Raw genomic sequence first — 20,121 nt, 5'->3', positions numbered from 1 at the left:
GCCAGCCTGGCATCTTCTTCTTTGCTCCAAGGTCAATCTGCAGGTGCGGACAATGGAAGCTCTGAAAGTGAGTTAATTGGTAAAATATGTTGCAACTTACGTTCCCGACTCCAAGGATAATGTATGCTTAAGTAGAAGCTTGTGAATAGTTGTTTTTGATTGGACAATTTGAAGCCAACCTATGAACCCTCCAATAGGAGACCCTACTGGATTTGAACTGTTGTCTATTTAAACCAGGTGCACAAGGAGAAAGCAGCCATTTTATAGCCATTTTTGCTATTACAGCCATTACCCGGACATCATTGCCATTACTCGCCATTACCCGCCATTTTGCAGGACATTGGCCAGTATGGCCCATCTTGCTGACATCGTTATTTTGCCGTCTTCTAGAGACTTTTAAGTAATTCTCGCCCTAGAGACTTTAACTTTGATTTACCCTTTGCATGAAGTAGTAGTTTTATCTTGCCGCCGTGAGGCAATTGCCCCGTCCACCCTGCCCCTTTGCCACGTCCCATGCTGATTGAATCCGGTACCTGTGAGACGAAGACTTCCTTGAATGCTGATTGAATTTGGTAAATATGAAAGACAAATGTACAATTGCATTGTGTTTTCCTTTTAGGTAACCAACTGCTGATTTTTTTTTTATAAGAGCCCTAGTTAGGAGTTTTTCCAAATTAATGTTACAAAATTGTTTTTGCATGAAGACCCACATGCTGATGCTAATTTGAGGTTAGATGAGGATTCATTTGATGCACGATGCAATTTGCGACCTTGTTATGCTGACTAATGTATGCAATTAGCCCATTACAGATTGTAGTTTTAGTGGTTTGCGTTGCTATTATCGAATGCATTGTTATTCAAATGCTGCATAGATTGCATCTGTTTCGCCGTTATGGACAGCTATTAATGTTCATTTACATATATCATTTGGTGTTGAGACACATTTATATTGTGCTAGCTTTGTTAATATAGGGAAATAAATGCATTAACTTTGAATAAACTGGTGTGGTTATTCATGACCGAAAGGTCATGGTTTCGCCGAAATGTTTTCTGGATTGATTGTTAAGTGTTATGTTGATCAGGGTATTGCTTATGTTCGTTATTGATTATTGATTGTTGATTTGATTGATTACTCTCGGGTGAAGAGTGCCCCACTTGGTCAAAAGATTCATCGACCTAAGAGCGTCCAGGTACAGGTAAATTATTAGGTGGAACGCTCTATCAGTTATTCTCTCTATATCAGTGAAAGTCTGTGTCTTTTTTCATTATGGCTATAATACGGTACATGTTCTCCTCGCTGGAGGGGTCTATTCCTCCTGCAATCCCTGCCTTGCCCAAGAGCAAGCGGTGAGCTCAGTGCTACGTCTTCAAGGCGCTCCTCGCGTTCGCGGCCGCCGCGGACTCCCTGTTCCATCCAGGGGCGTGCCCGCCCACCCTTGTGAACAATCAATGCTCGGTGCCATGCCTCGGCTAAAAATAACCAGAACCAGTGGTATCCGCTAAGAACGCGAACGCGAGAAGAAACCACACCTTTCAGCCCCAGACAGAAAGCCAAACACATGGCAGGGCCGGCTGGGAGGGTGTGTCAGCCAGAGGGGAGGCGGAGGGAGCGGTGACTCTGCCCCAAACACACAGGATCGGGCTTGTTCTACGCAGCCAGTCTAGCTCGGAGCCCCACTCTCTGCAGGCTACGTCCGTCTGCCGGGAGCGCATGGAGTGAGCCTGACGCAAGCTGCCAGGAGAGCGAGAGAGGCTTCGAGGGTCTGCCCTCCCGAGGCCCCCGCCTACAGCTCAGCCTACCGGAGGGTCCGCTCCCCGGAGCAGCCCCCTCTGCCCGCAGGAGGGCGTGCCTCTTCATCTGCCCGCGAGAGGGTCCTCGGCGCTTCTGCCAGAAGGTGAATCTGCGTCTCCCACCCGCCGGAGGACTTGAACCCTCGCCTCGGACCCAGGCCCTCCCTCTCTCTGGTCGCCGCCGCTGGCTCGGGGGCCCACGGAGCACCATGGGGGACGTGATTTCCACTCACCTGGACGAGGGCAGGCGGCAGTACATCTCCGGTAAGAACCAGTGCCACGTGCCACTGTCCCACACTGGAAGGGAGGGTAGGTGGGGTCCAGACAGACAGGGCACCTTCAGTTCCCCGGCTCTGCAGTGAGCTGGGTGACTGAGACAGTCAGTCATTGAGAATGACTAAGTCTAAGCACAACATTACTTGATTAAGATATTCATTGAAATGCACACAGACCGGTCACTGAGGTTTCCTCAGTCTGATCATGGTTATAGGTACTCGGTTCGCATTGAAGGTTACTCGCGCTGTACAGTGGGAGTGACACGGTGTAACACCGCGGGTGGTCACCTTGAGAGGTGACAGGGTGCGCCTAAAGTTAGCGGCCATCGAGGGGTAATCGCAGTGAGAATGTTCATAGACATTGAGGGTGACTCTGACAGCGTCACTGAGGGCTACTCTGGGCTATCATTTGCATAGGGAATGCGAACTAAAACTGAGAACTGCCCGTGCCGGTCACTTTCAGTTATTTAGACTAGTGAATGAGGGTTATTGCGAATAGCCGCTGACATTTCCCTAGAATGGTCTTTGAGAGAAATTCAAACTGCTCACTGAAAGTTGACCAGAACGGGCACGTGGAGCTGTTCAGACTGCTCACTGAACGTTGCGGAGTGGTCACTGATATCTGTAGTGTGTACGTTTTACAGAGTTAGGCTGGTGACTTTCAGGTGTACTGAGGCTACATTTCGGCCTATAATTAGTTAAAAAGTGACCTAGGCGAGGGTGGGGCCCGGCCTCCCAGGGGCAGGGTGGGGCATCGCTGCCCGCCCTTCTAGCGCCGCCACCTGGTCACAGACGTCGCACTGGTCTCTGCCAGCTCCGCTGTGCCCAGTAGCTAGCTGGCAGCTCCGCTGTGCCAGTCCCAAACCCCGAAATGCAGACAGCGGAGGGTAGCTTGCCATGATGCCCTCCTCCTGCCCCGGCCCCCACGCCTACCAATTCAGCCTGCTTTGCCTCTCCAGCCCGTCCTGTTCTTACAAGACTTCCCTTCTGACCCTATCATTCTGCCCCGTTCTCACCAACTCTGCCCAGCTCCCAAGACTTGTTCTGCCTTCATTTCCTCACGCATCTGCGAGCCACTGTCCTACCTCGGTTCCACGATCTCTGTCTTGATTGCAATCACCCTCCTTCTCCGCTGCCTTGCTTCCACCCACACTTTCATGGCTTCCCCCACACGTCTTTGGTGCCATCTAACCTACCTGGGTTGCACCCACCTTTCCCTGACTCCACTCTACATTGGTTCCTCATCAGGAGGCCTAGTATGCCCCCCCCCCCCCCCCCCCCCCCCTTAGCCTGCCGTGCCCCACAAGCCTGCCAACTTGAGAGAGCAGCTCCGCTGTGGACACCAACCCCTTCCTTAAAAGACAGAAACGCCCAGCCGAGGCCCAGGCAGGGGGCGGAGCCTCCAGGGGGTGGGGAGGGGCCTGCCTCGGACTCACAGTGTACAGTTTCCCTCTCCTTCCTCTGATAGCTCTCTAGAGGTCTTGGGGAGATTCCTCCGGTGCAGCGCGCTGCACACATCCGTGATTTCCTCCTGTGGTCCGGGAGTGCGCATGCGCATGCATGGAGATGGAAGTGGAGGTCTCGTGCGAGGAGCATCATCCTGTCAACCGATAGTAAAGTAGATACACTGACAGCAAATCTATGCACTCGTTGTACTCGTACGTTTACAACTTGATCAGATTCACTGATTTTAGGGAAGTCTTAAGATCGTAAACTACGTTGTGTACTCTATGATCTTCGTAGATTTCCAGGGGAAAAAAACCTTTACAGTTACAAACCTGTGCTTTGTTCCCAGGCGAACGTTCTGGGGACTGAAGAGAAATGTGCGTTGCTCTTCTGAAAATGCTTCTCGCCTAACCCCGCCCCTGAAAATATGGAGCTGTCTGAGCGACGTGCCGCCCTGATTGCATAATTACTCAGATGTTGTTTGCTATTAACGACAGGTATGCGGTTAGGGCGGCGAAAGTCATTGTGAGCCTGTTTGACTGTCCCCAGAGTTCCTAAGAACCAGAATGTGCGCCCGCACCCTCCCTGGCCAACTCACCTACCCCCGCCCCCTATTTAGTCACATGACTGAAAACTCCATCCACCGCGCTGATGTTCTCCAGTTGTGCGCCCCACCTGCTTCCATCAATATCCAGAGATCCTGGTTAGTTCATTTGCATTAAGCTGCTCAATGGGGCAGCTGCCAACAAACTTTTGCTTGAATAATGACGCTATCCGTGGATCCCTGCTTCCGCCTATTTCACAGTCAGAGCCACTGGAATCAAAGGGCCACCAATGGAGAACCAAAGTATGCTCCACGGTTTACTAAATTATGCCACAAGAAAGGGACAATTATACAGCATAATACAGCTCATTCTGTGACATTATTATTGTACTAACATGTCAATTCAACGCACCTTCACACGGTCTGGGAAAAAAAGGTTAAAAAAAAACACTGCAGCCAGACAAGTCCTTGGCCTAAACGGGTTCTGCAAAATCGGTCCTGGAGAGCCGGATCCATGCCAGATTTTTAGCATATCCACATCTAGAAAAATGTAGATGTCTAAAAACCTGGCATGGATCCGGCTCCTCAGGACCAACTTTGCAGAACCCTAGGACCAATCACTCCTGCCCTCAGAGCACTGCACTGGCTGTCAGGGACCAGAAAGATATCTGTCAAAGCCTTCTGCATTGGCTCTTTACATCCCAAACTCAGACTATAAATTCATAGAATTTTCAGATCACGATTAGCCTCACTGATGCTAATACCTTAATCCCTAAAATGTGGATTGGAAGTGGCTGCTTCTCAGAACAGACATGGAAACTATAGTTTAAACCACCAAGGAAAACCATATCCAGCAACGATCATTTGTAATTCAGAACTGTCATACAATCCTGGCTTCCCTAATCTAAAACTCGGGTACCTCTAAAACTCCAGCTGGTGAGTGCCTGCTGCTTGCAAACCTACCCTCACACTTCTTAATCTATTCCACGAGCATAACATGCGAGCACTGCCATGGCGTTAAGCTGGACTACGTTGTCTGGGCATCACCCTTTATATCAGCAATCCGCTCTAATATATGACTGCTGCACGCACCCTTCTATCATCCATGCACATCAGAATCAGTGACCCCCGGGCCTGCAGCGCACGGCGGGATTTTAATAACAGGCACAACAACACCGTGGAATTGGTACAGCACCTCATTAATGCCAGTTAAACACCTCAAGACAGCAATTACTAATTACAGATAAGCGTTGCAAGAGGATGCACTCTGCTCTGCACCACATGGGGCACCTTTTTGTAAGTTTTAATACATTCGGGCTCAAAGCAAGTTTTATTTCGTTGGTTCAGATAGTGGATTAGGTAGGAAGAACAGCAAATCCATAAATATGCAGAGAAAAATGGCTGCAGAATTGTACAATTCCAGTAGCCATATATAAGCATTGTATTAAAATCGCAAACGCACTTAACTACGGCTACCACTACTGTTATTAAATGCATACAAGGCTCTCTGAAGCTGCTACAGGCAGCATGTTGACTCGTTCTACTACAAACTAAGGCATATGTGATGCCACATGCACATAGCTTGCAAGTGACCCTCATTTAGAGTCCGGCCAACATATTACACTAATTTAATAATCAGAAAAATCAACTTTTTGTTTCAGTCTAATAAGTTTGTATGGCACCCTCATAATGGACGAAACGTTTACTATCAGGAGCCCCCTGTTAAGAACGGATACAGACATTTCCCCAAAAAAACACACAGTCCTGTACACTCACGCAGACATGATGTGTGATGTTGGTTATATTTAACAATACAAGCTGAATTGTCTGTAGGAGAGGTTGTCACGAGTTGACCAGGAGAGCAGAGTGTTGAGAATAGAAATCAAAGGCTGATAGTGGAAAAGGAATCATAAACTGCTAGTGAGAGGGGGACAAGAGATAGAGAAAAACACATAACAGACATTCTCATGTATGCAGTCACACCCATTTGCAGACACCTGCAGTCACAAATCACTCGGGCAAACATGCAAACACATAGTTACAGATTCACGCAATGCAGCCAGTTATTTACAAAAAAAAAGGCAAGCTAAGCACATACCTGTATTTTGCATTATTAACATTGTACTGAAATGATGAATGATAATGTTGAATCATTCCTAACCTGAGGTTTCCACTCCGAAACAATCGATTCGTCCAGTTTAGCCTGCATGTATGTGATTAAGGAAATAAACCAACCACCCACAAACTGGTCTTGACCTAGTTCTAAAAGGCGCATCAGCCTGTTACACACCCCACATCTGCATGAGAACACAAGCCACCCCAATGGTGTTTCAGCTTTGTTGGACCTTTTCAGTAGTTTTTATTGGTTTGGTGCATCCTGAGTCCTGTACTCAACGTACTTGGAGCTCACGCCTATATTTAGCCCTCCAACCTAGGGAGAGTCACTAAGTACAAAAGTAAGAATGAAATAGTTTAATACAGCCTAATCACTTTAAATCTCTCTAAATAATATTTAATTATATGCTTTTATCTCTTCGGTGTCATTATAAGGGGTACTGCACATTTGCAAATCATTCCAGGCAACGCCACAGTAGGGGGAGCCAGTCTGAGTTCATCTGCCATGTAATTCCTGAATGGGAACTGTACCAACCCCTATTTCCTTTAGGCTGTGTTGGCACACTTTCATATGGTGTTGTCTAAGCATTTTCTTGTCATTGCCTCTTAAGTTCAGTGTTACTAGCTGAAGTCACATCTACCAAATGCATGTGGAAATCATAAATGTGGAAGTTAATATGTAAGTGCTCCTCACACTTTTGATACAGGCTGCACTGAAAGCTACACTGGTATCCACTGACATCTGGAGATTTCTGATAGGTTGGAGTCTCTGAAAACTTTGAACTAGAGAGGCAACTTTCCTCGTCCGTAGACACCGGCCTTTAAACTTTTCCACCTGTTACTGTATTGACTCGTAAATTCCTCTAAGCCCTTTGTGAGCCTTTTCACCACCTGAGATGGGCCACTCTGGCAGATGTGTTACTGCAGAAGAATAATGCTTCAACTACCACCTGTATATGAAGCACTAACAGTGCACAGAAGAGTGAGTAAGATACTCAGCAGGGCTAGAGCACGACCCTCTGAACTTCGATTCAGTCAGCAAATCCCTATTACAGGCGAGTGGAGGGAACTGGCAAGCAGGTAGGTGAAGCGACCTCATTAAGGTCACACTCATGATAGTGGCACACCCAGGGCTGTACTAAACCAGAATGAGGTGTAACTAAGTCTGCCCAAGTCATTCATATAGATTGTGCTCATGCTGGAGTTAGATCTTTTTAATATCAAGGAATGAGTTCAAGTCCCTGTACATTCCCCAGGCTCCCATACTCTACACTGGTGACCATTAAGAGCATCCTACATGCAGATACGTGCCTTGTCAAGGCCTGACGAAATGTGACCACATCCCGTCCACCCTGATAGAACTCCACTGCCCAGAAAGCAGCGGCATCCTCTACATATTCATCAGGGACTGCACCTCTGTCTGTCTGACTGACAAGCTCACCATCTCCAGAGGCGCTCAGCACAGCCTCAGCCAGGCACCATCAGACTGGAGGCGAAGTGGTGCTAAAACGGAAAAACAAGGCAACACGCTTCTCCATCTGTGCATCCAGGATCTGCAACAACATCTCCGTATCTGCAGGATTGAATAAACCCTGCTCCAATTTAGGAAAGAGCTAAAGTCATACCTCTTTGAAGAACACTACATCATGGTGCAGAATCAGTCAACCTTTGCTCCTAGACACCAGTTACGCCTCCTTCCAGACGTTGCCACATTGTCTTTGCCTTGGACCCTGTGTAGTGCTTTGCTACCCTTTGACTAGATTTGCACTATAGAAATACCACAGATAAACTTACAGTGAGGTTTGGCTAAGCTGAAAGAGCCCATAGTTGGTCGTATAGGGACTCAATATTTAAAGTCTTAAGATAATTCTGACGTGGGGCCTGAAGGGTAACTTTACTGTTCAAAGCTGGCATCTTTAAAATCGTTGTAATCTGGGTGAAAAGTATATTGTGAATGGCCTCTGTTTCGTTTAACCTGGCTAGTGTATATGGCTGTCGCCTATTCAGCTAAATCATAAGTGATGTGACACCATATTCCTGATGGCCTTCACTATGACATCACAAGAATTAGCATTGCATGAAATCTGAGCCCCATCACAATCCTGGAACTGGTCCCTTGTAGTCTTTGATTCTATTTAAAACACATAACTGCTCTGCAGCAATGTTCCAACGTCACGTCATGCGCCCAAAGGCACTGCATGCAATGCAGCTGGACGGTTTCCTGCCTCCTGCAGTGCTACGTCATCGCCTGTGGACTTAGCACTGCAGACCTGAATGAGAGGAGGGCTGGTCTAGGAGGAATCTGCGAGAATTCCTGAAAGGCTGGTTTGGTTGGGACGGGGTCGGTCGTATGTCATGGCAACTGACTGTAACCGAGCCTCGTGTACTTGCTTCAGTCATTGTGGCATTCCATCACCACCATCCCTGTAGCTCAGTGCACTGCTTATCTCGGCTGAGAATCCCTGTTTCCAGGCCGACAGGAAGAACTTTCCGCCATTGTTTTTGACCTCTGAACTGAATCTCTGAAACTGTGGCTCTGGCAAAACTTTAAGTGGCATGAGGGTGTGACCTGAGACGAATAATAACTATTTATTAGAGGCGTGGCCTACTTAACTCTAGACTTTGCTTGATACATGTGAAATGGATTCTGATGCTTGACAAATTCATAAATTGTGCTCCATTACTAGTGTGTCTGTACATTTCTACATCTGTACATAGCTCTGTTTACACCAGTGTCAGAAGTATATGTCTATCAGTATAATACAGTTTTTTTTTACCTGACAAGTTTTGGCAGGAAAAACCTGCTGAAATTGAAATGGTGAAAAAGGGCCTATAAATAGTGGGACATGCAGATTTTGGTGCTGGTAAGCCAAAAATGTGCATATTATGCCCCGTTTTTACAGGGCAACGTGTAATGTATATTTTCAATGTCAATATTTAGGTCTCGCCTATTAGACAGCCCATGCACTGTCTGTTGTGAGACATATTCTAGGCTTGTTGCCCACCCATTGCTTACCACTGGGTGGCTTTCCTGTCACTTTCATCTGCTTGCTTGTTATTCGTGTTCCACCTTGTCAATCGTGTGTTCTTCCCTTCCAAGAAGCATTGCCTCTTTATCATCACTTTTGATTCGATGGCTTCTATACTTCCACTGCTTGCATTTCAAGCACTACATTTTTCTTTTTGGTTAAGCACTCCATGAGAGCACATGTTTTTCCAACTATCTCCATTGTGTACTTTTCTCCCAAGGTACTCCGTGTTGGCTTTTTATAATCATGTCCTTCTCCGCACCCTCTTCATGAGGCACTTGTCCTTGAGTACTTCCCACCCTTGTGTTCATGCTTCCATTTTCTTACGATAATGGCATTACTCCTAGTCCTACTCCCTCGCCTTCCTTTTAACCAATGAGGCCTCCCGCCTCCCCTCTAGACCCTCCCTTCCCCTTTCAAAAACCCCCCCCACCCTTATCCCCTCCTGTACAAAAACCAAGCCCAAGCTGCAACTCGGACAGTCCGTACCGGGAGGGTGGGAGGGAACGGAAAAGGAAGGCGAGGGAGTAGGACTAGGAGTAATGCCATTATCGTAAGAAAATGGAAGCATTACCTCCCGTCCCTCCCTCGCCTTCCTTTTAACCAATGAGACATAGCAAGAAAACACACAGGAGACGGACATCGAGTTGCAAGACCTTTATTTACTATCCTGCACCAAGAACATCCCAAACATTATCTCATAGAGGATAAGACCCGGTGACCTAACACCGACTCCAAACTACCCAAGTCTGACAGCCTATAATGACGCACAAACGTCGAAGGAGAAGCCCAAGTGGCGGCCCTGCAAATTTCCACCACGGAAGTCCCCTGAAGCTCCGCCACCGTAGCCGCCATGCCTCTGGTAGATCTCCCCTGAATCCCTTGAGGAGGAACCACCTCTTTCAAGGAATAGGCCAACAGAATTAAAGATCGAACCCACCGACTCAAGGAAGCCGTGGAAGGTTTCTCACCTTTGCGAGCCGGACCAAAATTAACAAACAGTGAATCCCCTTTACGAAAAGGAGCCACCACCCGCAGATACTCCAACAAAACCCTGCGCACATCCAACGAATGCAAACGGACCTCCTCCCTTGAGGAGGGATTCGGACAAAATGAAGGAAGGATGACCTCCTGCCGGGAATGGAACGAAGAATTGACTTTAGGAATAAAGGAAGGTACCGGAACCAGAACCACCTGATCGTGAAAAATCTTACAAAAAGGAAAGGAACAAGCCAATGCCCCCAATTCCCCCAACCGACGAGCCGAAGTAATGGCTACCAAAAAGAATGTCTTCAAAGATAGATGGCGCAAATCACAGTCCCCCAAAGGTTCAAAAGGGGGCTCCGTCAACACATCCAAAACCAAGGACAGATCCCATGAAGGAAAAGAACGTACCGGGCGAGGAAATAAATTAACAAGCCCTTGAAAAAATCTCGGCATCAAGCGCCCTTCATCCTGAAGATTACGCCATGGTCCTCTGAATGCCTGAATAGCCGCCCACTGCACCCGAAGAGATGCCACTGACAACCCTAAATGAGCACCGTCCTGCAGGAACTGCATCACCTCAAAGATAGAAGCGCAGGTAGGATCTAACTCACGACTTAAGCACCATGACGAAAACACCTTCCACTGTCTACCATAAGAAAGTAAAGTGGAACGTCTCCTGGAAGCCAGCAATGTAGAACTCAAAGCTACCGGCACCCCCAGACCTGTCAATCCCCGTCGTTCAACTTCCAGGCCGTCAAGTGTAACCTTCTCAATGACCCCAATGGGAGGCAGGGAAACTCCAGGGGAGACGGACAAAGAGGCAGAGGCCACATCCTCCCGTCCGCCATCAGCCTCAACAAGGGGAACCAATTCGCCCTCGGCCAAAGTGGCGCAATTAGGACAACCCTGGACCCCAGATCCCTCACACGTAACAGAAACGCCCTGAGTAGTTGAAAAGGAGGGAACGCATACAAAAGGCCCTGCGGCCAAGGACATGACATCCCGTCCACCTCCCATGCTTGGGGACATCGAAACCGGGAGCAGAAGCGATCCACTTTCGCATTCCCTACTGACGCAAACACATCCAGCACTGGAAGACCCCAAAGCCGAACCAGATGCTGAAACAGAGACTTCCGGAGAGAGAAAAGTTGAGAGGAAGGAATCACTCTGCTCAGCCGATCCGCCCGAACATTCACCACCCCCCGAATGTACGTAGCCCTGAGAGAAGGAACCCACTCCTGAGCCCATACAAAAATCTCCCTGACTAGATTGAACAGAGCCCTTGACCTGGTCCCTCCTTGCCGATTGACATAAGCCTTGGCCACTAAGTTGTCTGTGCGAACCAGAACCGCCGAACCCCTCAGGGAATCCTGAAAATGGACCAGAGCCAGGAATACTGCCCGCAATTCGCGCCAATTCGACGACCGACTCGCCTCCCGAGGGGACCAAAACCCCTGAATCTGAGCCGACCCCATCCATGCCCCCCAACCGGAGAGGCTGGCATCCGTCGTCACCACCACGGGTCTTCAGAGGCGATAAAGAAACCCCTATCCTCAGGTGGTCTGCATCCCACCACCATTGCAACTCTCTGTGAATCAATCCGGACCCTGGAACCCTGTCCTTCAGAGAACCGGACCCTGGTGTCCACCTTCTCAAGAACCATGTCATCAAGCACAGGAGATGGAAACGTGCCCAAGGAACCAGAAATATCACCGACGCCCAACCGTTTTTCTGACACAGTCACCAACCCAAGAAGAGTCTGAAACCGAGCTCCCAGAAAAACCAGATCCTGGGACGGCACTAAGTCTGACTTCTCCCAATTGATTAAAAACCCGTGGTTTCGCAGGACCCCCAGAACATGGACCACCTGCTTCTGCAAAAGGTCTCGTGATTGGGCATGAATCAAAATGTCGTCTAGATAAGGATGCAGAAATACCCCTTCTGAATGAAGCAAAGCCACTAGAGGAGCCAGCACCTTTGTGAAAATTCGAGGAGAAGATTTTAGACCGAAAGGCAGAACGCAAAACTGATAATGGTCCTGACCCACAGCAAACCTCAGGAACTTTTGAGAGGATCTTGCCACCGGTACGTGTAGGTAAGCATCCTGCAGATCCAGTGACACCAGAAAGTCCCCGTGTCTGACAAATGGAAAAATAGTCTGAATGGACAGCATGCGGAAATGCACTGTCCTGATCCAGGTATTCACCTCCTTTAGATTGAGCACCGGCCGAAATCCCCCTGAAACTTTCTGCACAAGAAACAAGACCGAATAAGTGCCCTGACCCCGCTCGTCTAGCGGAACGTGGGAAATGGCCCCCTTGACCAGTAAGTCCCGCACTCCGTCCAATAATGCTCTTCTCCGTGACCCCTCCGAAGGCAGAGGTGTGGGACGTACCCCTGAATCTGGAGGAACCACCACAAAATCTATGACATAACCATTGGCCACAATGTCTAGTGCCCAATGATCGTTTACACTGTCCTTCCAAGCCGAAAGAAAGTGACTCAGTCTTCCCCCAACCGGCCCTCTGCCAGGCCCACAGTGATTGTCAGGACCCCTTCTTGAAACCACCCCGGGTCGCAGGAGCAGACTTCTTAGGTGAAAAACGCGGCTGAAAACGCCGTTTCCTAACTGAAAAGGATTTAGCATCCCTAGTAGGAGAAGATCTGGAATGTTTCTTCCACCCTTTACTCGAAGAAGAACCCCCTGTATAAGGTAAGGCATGCTTCCGTTCCTTAAAAGCCTTGGAAAGCATGGATGGCAATTGTTCTCCAAACAAGGTACGACCTTCAAACGGCAGTCTCAACAAGGCCGCCTTTTCCCCCGGATCAGCCTTCCAGGAACGCAACCAGAGGGACCTACGAGCCCCAATCAAAGACCCAGATGCCAGAGCCGAAGTACGGACCACATCCGAAGACACATCAGCCAACAATCTGGCCTGCTGCTCCATACCAGCCAGGAGCTCCGAACATTCCGCCCCTTCCTGTACAGCCACCGCCAGTTTATCAAAGTCTTGAACCAATGACTGTGACGCATATGCAGAATAAATCCCTGCCCTCAGCGCCAGATTTTCCGCAGCAAAAGCCCTCTTAAGACCCGAATCCACTTTACGGTCAGTGGCATCCGTAGGCACACAATCCTCCGGATTGACTGCCGTTTTGCCAATCAGAGTAGCCAAAATAGAGTCCAGGCGTACTGAAGGAGGCAAAACCTCCTCACCCTCAAGTAAGTAAAGTTTCTGAAGGAATCGTGGAACCTGAGCCTTATCCACATCCTTCCACTCACGAAACACCATATCCCTCACAGGTCCCTGAAAAGGCATGGCAAACTTTGAAGGTGTCTTATATTGAGGAAATAAATGAGAATCCGAGTCTGCAGGTTGAAACACTGGGAAACCCAAATCGTCCCGAACATGTGCCATCACTTCCCACATATCTTCTCTGGAAACATATTTCCCCCCAGATGACGTCGATGGGGCCTCATCCTCACTCTCCGATGAGGATTTCCTAGTTGCTACCGATGAATGCTCACATTTAGACTGACCAGTCCTGGCCACGCCTGCTTGTAGTGCCCTGGTCACCGCCACCTCAATCATATCCTGAACCTCCTCTCTGGACATGAGGGGAGTACCCCTGCCAGGTACCTGTGAGTTCTCCGGAGTAGTAATGCTAGCCTCACCCCCCTCCTCCTCCGAGGAAGAAGAGACAATCCTACGTCTCTTTGCTGGAACTTTAGGCATGGTAAACAAATAATCACTGACTTGAACCCCAAAAAACTACCCTCTATATAGGCACCTGGTCCTCCCCCCAATCAGGGCTCCACCAATCCCTAAAGAGGTCACCTATTTCATCAAAATACATAAAAACCACGGGCCGAACGCCCGTCCTACCTGAGAGCATCTCAGAGTTGAAGTCCCTCGGTTCCCCGCGGCTCCGCGGCGCTGAAACCCGGAAATCAACGTCCCAGCCACAGAGGGCCGGCTGACCCCGTCAGCCGGCCTCCAGGACACGCCTCTCGAGCAACCATGCTGCTCGTTCAAGACGCGACCCAGCCGTAGCACTCCTCGCGGAGCTCCGCGTCCCGAGGAGTGCCTCCATCGACGACCTCCAGGCCCCGCCGTGCAGGTAAGAAAGGGAAAGAAAACCGTCTAGCGTGGGCTAGACAAAAGAACAGGAGGGGATAAGGGTGGGGGGGGTTTTTGAAAGGGGAAGGGAGGGTCTAGAGGGGAGGCGGGAGGCCTCATTGGTTAAAAGGAAGGCGAGGGAGGGACGGGAGGTAATACCCATGTGCTTCACTTTGCCCACCGCACGATAATTTCTTACCTATTGTTTCTCCTCCCAATCTGCGCCCTTCTCTCTTGCCGATTTCTTCTCCTGCTTACCCGTGTGCCATTTGGATGCAGGTGGCTGTGTCAAAGGCATTTTTTAAATATAATTCTTTAGCTTTAATGCACGGCTTTGAGGATGCTGTGCAGCATGGCTGAAAAGCATTGCAAAGCCAATAGGTCCCAAAGGCCAGACCTCCTGACTTTGTCAAAGCTTTGCTTGGTTTGACAAGGCTGAGTGAGCCCTTGCAGACTGTAGCCTTCTTAGAACACTTGGTGCTGCCCCTCAGTGATGCCTCCTGTAGATTAATAGCACACCCTACCTTGCCCATGGATGACTGCTTACAGGATGGCTGGAAGTACTGTTGAGCTCACTCCATTTTCATTCTTACTTAGTTGATAAAAACAAGGTGTTTGAGGGTAGCAACGACGCGTTACTGAACGGATCACAATGGGGTAGCACCGATGCCATGGGCTCTAGTGCAAACAAGGAAACGTTCCTAAACTAGCTCTCGGTTTGAGACCAAAAATAGTCACAACTCTAGCATAGTGAGCCCCTCACAGCCCTGTGGCCCATGCTTCTTCACCTGCTGCACTAATAATAACCGCCCTCTGAAGGGGCCAGGCTGTGCAACAAACCCTGGAAGAATGAAACAAGAAATTATGTTTAGTTTGTGTTGGAAACCTCCTGACCCAGACAGTCTAAAGCCTTTAGCACAGCCCTTATCACTGTTGTATCTTACACACAGTTAAGCTGAGTGTCATCAATGACACAATTGGGGCATCTCAACTAGGGTGGGCAGAGACCCAGGTGATGTGGCCATTGTAAAGTCATCCTCATAGAGGTGCTGGGCGGTGCATTCTCTGGTTAACCACGAATACCCATGATGATTGGGTAAGTAAAGCACACCAGATATCTTTTTGCTCCATGTTCTAAAGCATCACTAGTGGGACCAGACTCAGGTCTGTTTCTTGTTTTTCTGTGTGCAAAATAACCGATTAACGCGACACATATGATTTTTCTCAATTGAATTTCTCCACTTAGAGTTGCTGACCACACCCAGGAGAGAGCTAGTCAAAATAGAAATGTTGTTTGTCACATGAGCGAAGAATTTTGAATATTTTTGATCAATCAAATATTATTGAGTTTTTATAAACATATCAGCACACCCATAATAATTATAATCACCAATGTGTTGATTACGGTAAAAATGGTTTTGAATTAAACTTTAAAAGTTAGTTTTATTGACAGCTGTAGTGAGGCGAAGTACAATAACACGCAAAATAAGAAAAAAAGGAAAATAAAGCAATTAAGCTATTACATTTGGTCCATGTGTTCTCATAAACGCTATTCTGAGTTTAAAATGAAAACATAACTATTTCATATTTAGACTTGAGAGGCATTTCTGAAATCCACTCATCAGTTCTATGGGTGACTGCATATCGCCTGTTTCTCAAACTGCTGGTACTGGGCAGCTTAACGCTCTACAAAGACATGTGTTATTTAAAAAAAAAAAAAAGGTGTAAATTCAGTGGACAAACATGCAACAAGGCTGATAAGGCGGAATGTGTAGTCTATTTTTGTAGTACAAGCTATTCTATCAAACCGCCCCAGCCAAATCACAGACATCCTGGTACCTTTCCTACACCACTCCAAATGTCCCTCCGAGATCATTGGGGAAAAATAATTGAAATGTAATCTGTCATATGGTTCAGTACAATTTAAAAATTGTAAATATTTTTTGTTGAATGGCGCTCACCAAATCCAGTTTCACTGTAAACGCTTGCATGCAAAACGCAAGCTTTTTTAAAATTTTATTTTTAAGTGCTATCTATTTGGCTCCAGCTTCCTGTGGCAATGCTGAAGAAGTCTTTGACACATGGTTGTGGATCGAAGGCTGTTGTAACAAAGCTTTGTTTTCACTTTACGTGATCTTTTTTGCTCTGTTGCAGCGCTTGATTCTGTGCTTGGATACAAGACATGATAGGAATTCTTACCCCTAGGTGTTTCTGTTGACTTTGGGGACCTTGCTGAGCATTATTGCTTGTGGCTAACAGCAGGTTGCTTGAGCAGTGCAAGTTCTTAGGCTTTCGAGGTTTTTTCCAAATTCCCTTTATTGCATAGAAGTCAACGTTTTAGAAGGTTTAAACTCCACTATGGCTGCTGCCTCTGGTGTCCTGAAGTCCAGGTGTGAGTGTGAACCTGTCCTTGCTCTGACAGCAGTTCCTGCTTCCGAGGTTTGAACAACTTGGAGACTGTTGAGGGGTTTCAGAAGAGCTGAAATACTGAGTGTCCAGTTACCTTTTGTTTCCACGAGAAGGGCAGCTACCGAGGATGCGTGATCATGGGCAGAACCTAATAAAATCGTTTCGTACAGCTCCAGGTGGACCTGTTAGATCAGATTTACGAACCCTACATTTTGCTGCAGGAAGGGGCACCAGTGAATTCTCAGTTCCTACATAAGGTGGTTTGTATATCCCATAAAACCTGTCGCCATCGAAGCTCCGTCTCCTGATAGGCCAACCTTCTAATCAGCGGCCGATCCTGTCCTGCGACCGTCACATTTCCCTTGCACATTGTAGGCAAACATAGGACCACTTGGCCTGGGTAGACAGTGCCCCCTGTTCCCAATCATGCACGCATAAAATGGGTATGGATACTTAAACTACAGCGAGTCGCGATTCGGGGCATCCCAATTTTTTTTTTGCCCACAGCGCACAAAAGAAGTGGGTCATTTATGCCTGGGTCAGAGGGTGTCCAGTTTGAGGCCATCTTGCTCGTTATGCCAACATTGTCTGCAGTGCACACGCGTAGTAGCCACAAATGCTTGGGCTCCAGAGTCTTCTGATTGGGGATATGTGAATCTTTCAGCTCCCAGTTTGCTCTCAGTGCACACACTGGGTGGCACCGATCAACGCTAAGGCATGGAAGTGTGTTAAATAGTGGTGTCTGGTGCTTTATGTCCCAGGTGCCCACTGCCCTCACACAGAGTGAGTTTGGATTCTTGTACCTAACAATGTTGAGATTCAGGGAAACTACATCATTCTGTCACACTTGTCCACAGTGCACACATGAAGTGAGCATGAATGCCTTCGCATTAAGCTGTCCCGAATGGAGGCATGTTGAGCTATCTTCTTCAGCTTAGCAAAGTGCACACAAAAAGTGCCTAATGATCAGTGTTTGGATCTGCCATGTCCTGAATGGAGGAATGGAGTGCTTTCTGCCCCAACTTGCCCACCATGAGCATAAAAAGTGGGTATAGGTGGCTGGGCCTGAGAGTGCCCCAATTAGGGGCATCTGTATCTTTCTGCTCGAGCTTGTCCACAAATGCACACCGAGAGGTGGCAGGGATCTTGGGCTTTACGGCCTTAAAAGAGACATCTGGAGTAGGGAGAGAAAATGTTTTCTTTACCCAGTCATCCCCCTTTAACAGTCACCAGCAATGGGCATTCTAGGATGTTGCTTTGTCTGATGATTTCAGCTGGGGCTTTGAGATATATCGTGACATAATTCACTGGATGGCCCCTTTAAGGTAATTTGGGACATTTCCAGATAAGATAGTGTCTTTGAAGTCGATAACATTGGGTAGAACCATATAAAGCCCCCCTTCTTACTGAATGTACTTTTTCTAAACAGATGCCTGATGGTCACTGGATTGGTGCCTTAAATTGTTCTGTTTACGCACATGGTCTTCTGTGCACTGATACCCTGTTCAATTGGGCTTTGTGTGAAAAAGAAGAAAAGATAATGAACTTCTTATAGGGGTCAGTTTCATCTAGTCCTAACTCCTTAGAATAGGAAATCTGGTCAATTTGGCCCTTATTTTAAATTGCACTGGGTCTACATTTTTGTGGGCGACCATGGGCTAGAGAGGGTCTTTAAAAAAACATCTGAAAATGTCCATGTTAAATGAAGGAGATTTACGAAAAATCAGCATCTGTTCTAACCATAAACGAGAGAGCGAGAACAAACTAAGGTAGAGAACATTGCACCTGACAGCAGACATAGACAAAAGACCCGGCAGAACACAGAACTAGACCTAGAAAAGGGACATGGGCGAGGTTGACGGGAAGCAGAGGAGAGACTGCGATTGAGAGAGATGTCTGGTGTGGGCGTGAGGGGTTGAACACACACCAAAGCTTTGCAGAGGTAGAGGTTATGTTTTTAGAAAAGGGCCCGCTGGCCCCGAGCGGGATTAAGTCCAGAAAATATGTCGGGAGGAAGGTTTTTGTAAACAAAGCTGGCATTCCTCCTGGCACTCCTAAGGTCAAGGGTCACTACTTTCCTGTAGGCCAGATGGAAAAACAACAGAAGCGCTGACGTTTGCGGTACTGACTTCACCGCTAATGAGGGCCCCATCACCGCCCTGCTGCCCGCATGTCTTGGGCAGAAATCAAGGCTGCAGGTTTGGACTTTACACTTAAATATGGCGACCAGTATGTCATCACACATGAACAAAGCTGGTGCCTTACGGCATAATCATCCATTTACTGGCGGAAGTTATACCCCGAAGATCTCGAAAGCAGTATGGAGTTGGAGGCATGCCGCACAACTGCACAGTAAACTCTGGAATGTGTACTCTGCAGATGTTTACAAGAGTTATGGAGTTGACTCTATGTATACTGCGCAACGATGCAGTAAACTGGTGGAAGGAATATTCCGCCACGCAAGGAGCTGATACCATCCTGCCCAGTCATATAGTGCACAGAGGGAAGGTTTAGTCTACTTCTGTCTGCAAGTAGCACAGAGCTGGCACCATACAGCGCAGATCTCCAATTTAACTGAAATGACTATGTACACCACCGCCCTAAAGGGTGAAGCCAAGCTGCTATGTGCTTTAAAGACATTTAGTCAGTGGCACTGGAATTATGCTGCAGGGGAGGACCTAATTATGTGGCAGTGTTGACTAAACTATGTGGCAAGAAAGGGCAAATTACGCAGCTTAATGTGGCACATTTTGGTTAGTGTTGCTTATTTTTTTGTCATGTTTACATATGGTAACGCTGTCTAGACGAATATTTTACCTTATTGGTAACAGATTCCGAAAGAGCAATAAACAACTGAAAGATAAACGCTCACTCTTAGTGAAGGGCCTTCCATTGTGTGGGAACTCCCCTGGGTAGAAACCTTTTTTTTAAACTAGAAATCTGCAAATTCTGCAGCCGGTGATGGATTAAGTGGCAAATTCAGCAAATCCAAGATCCTGAGGAAAACACTGCAGTCGCATAATCTTATAATTCTAGTGGCCCTGCATATAGTATATTGGAGAAGTTGTGCTCCACAACTGCTTCATGTGTCAGACCTAAGGGCACACTTCCTAGACTCAACAGCCATCCCTGCCTTCTGCGGAGCTGACCCATGCTCATCTCTACAGCAAGGCACAGTCGGGTCAGAGCTGGTGCTTGTATTCCGGACCCACCTTTGCCCTAAGTGAAGCCGACCTCTGCCGCTCTGTGCGTCATATCCACCAGAGCTTCCTGTCCTATTCACTAGGTGCATGACTGTGATTTGCATTTCTCCCTTCCATTTCTGGGTGGTGGGCATGTTACACACCATCTGTCTGTTAATTATGCAGATCAGTGCAGACGACAATCCCCCGCCATTGAACCGA

General features: G+C 47.8%; 1 protein-coding gene across 1 annotated transcript in view; it reads left to right on the top strand.

Annotated features, from left to right (window-relative positions):
- Positions 1-1,482: 1,482 nt before the first annotated feature.
- Positions 1,483-20,121, top strand: part of NIBAN2 (niban apoptosis regulator 2) — a 248,934-nt gene continuing 230,295 nt past the window's right edge. The window contains exon 1 of the mRNA XM_069241498.1: positions 1,483-2,055. Coding sequence (XP_069097599.1) covers positions 2,001-2,055 — 55 coding nt within the window. The 5' untranslated portion in view covers positions 1,483-2,000. The remainder of the gene's footprint in view (positions 2,056-20,121) is intronic.

The sequence above is a fragment of the Pleurodeles waltl genome, chromosome 6 (genome assembly GCF_031143425.1).
Source record: "Pleurodeles waltl isolate 20211129_DDA chromosome 6, aPleWal1.hap1.20221129, whole genome shotgun sequence".
NCBI lineage: Eukaryota > Metazoa > Chordata > Amphibia > Caudata > Salamandridae > Pleurodeles > Pleurodeles waltl.
Note: the sequence above shows the minus strand (reverse complement) of the source record. Positions and strands in the feature narration are given on the sequence as shown.